General features: G+C 36.0%; 1 protein-coding gene across 1 annotated transcript in view; it reads left to right on the forward strand.

The window, feature by feature from the left end:
- LOC119588395 (geranylgeranyl transferase type-1 subunit beta-like) overlaps window positions 1-673 on the forward strand; it is a gene marked incomplete in the record, with an annotated part of 12,052 nt that overhangs the window by 4,638 nt on the left and 6,741 nt on the right. The window contains 1 exon segment of the mRNA XM_037937074.1: window positions 348-564. Within this exon segment, the coding sequence (XP_037793002.1) occupies window positions 348-564 (217 nt within the window).

Raw genomic sequence — 673 nt, forward strand, 5'->3', positions numbered from 1 at the left:
AAAACAATTATTGGCTTGCTCAGAATCTTGTTCAGATATTTGAACCAGTGACACCCTCTAGATATACTTTGAATCTTGAAGTCCTTTTTGGATATGAAAATGAAAATTTCTCTTCTATGCATTGAATGATGAAACATTTTCTTCATTCTTTTCTTTTTCTAACAGATATTTTGTACTTAAAAGGAAAGATTTCTCTTGGTAAACCAGAATATTACACATCTGCAATTGTAACATAATAATATTGTGTTCTTTAAATTCTGGTAATTGTTGTTTTATTTTCAGAGTGTTTTTTATGTCTTGCAGATATATTTTAGAGATTAAGAAAGTAACTTTTGTTGGCATTTCAGACCAAATGTCAAGAGCAGGATTTCGTGGCGGTTCATCCCTTGCCAGCTGTAGGTCATCAAACAAGTACCTCTCGAACATTTCCTCCTTCGACTGTGGTCACATCACCATGACCTACACAGCGCTAGCATCCCTAGTCATCCTTGGTGATGACCTGAGTCGGGTTAACAGGGAAGCTGTCTTAGCACATGTTGCAGCTCTGCAGTGTGAGGATGGCAGGTAAGATGAGGAGTTAGTTTTATTTTGTTCAGAAAGAATGAGAGTTGTTCTGCAAGTTGGGTTTTATAAATATAACTTATCAGTTAACCCAATCACTACAGGTAATTAC

This window comes from Penaeus monodon, chromosome 23 (genome assembly GCF_015228065.2).
Source record: "Penaeus monodon isolate SGIC_2016 chromosome 23, NSTDA_Pmon_1, whole genome shotgun sequence".
NCBI classification, from domain to species: Eukaryota; Metazoa; Arthropoda; class Malacostraca; order Decapoda; family Penaeidae; genus Penaeus; species Penaeus monodon.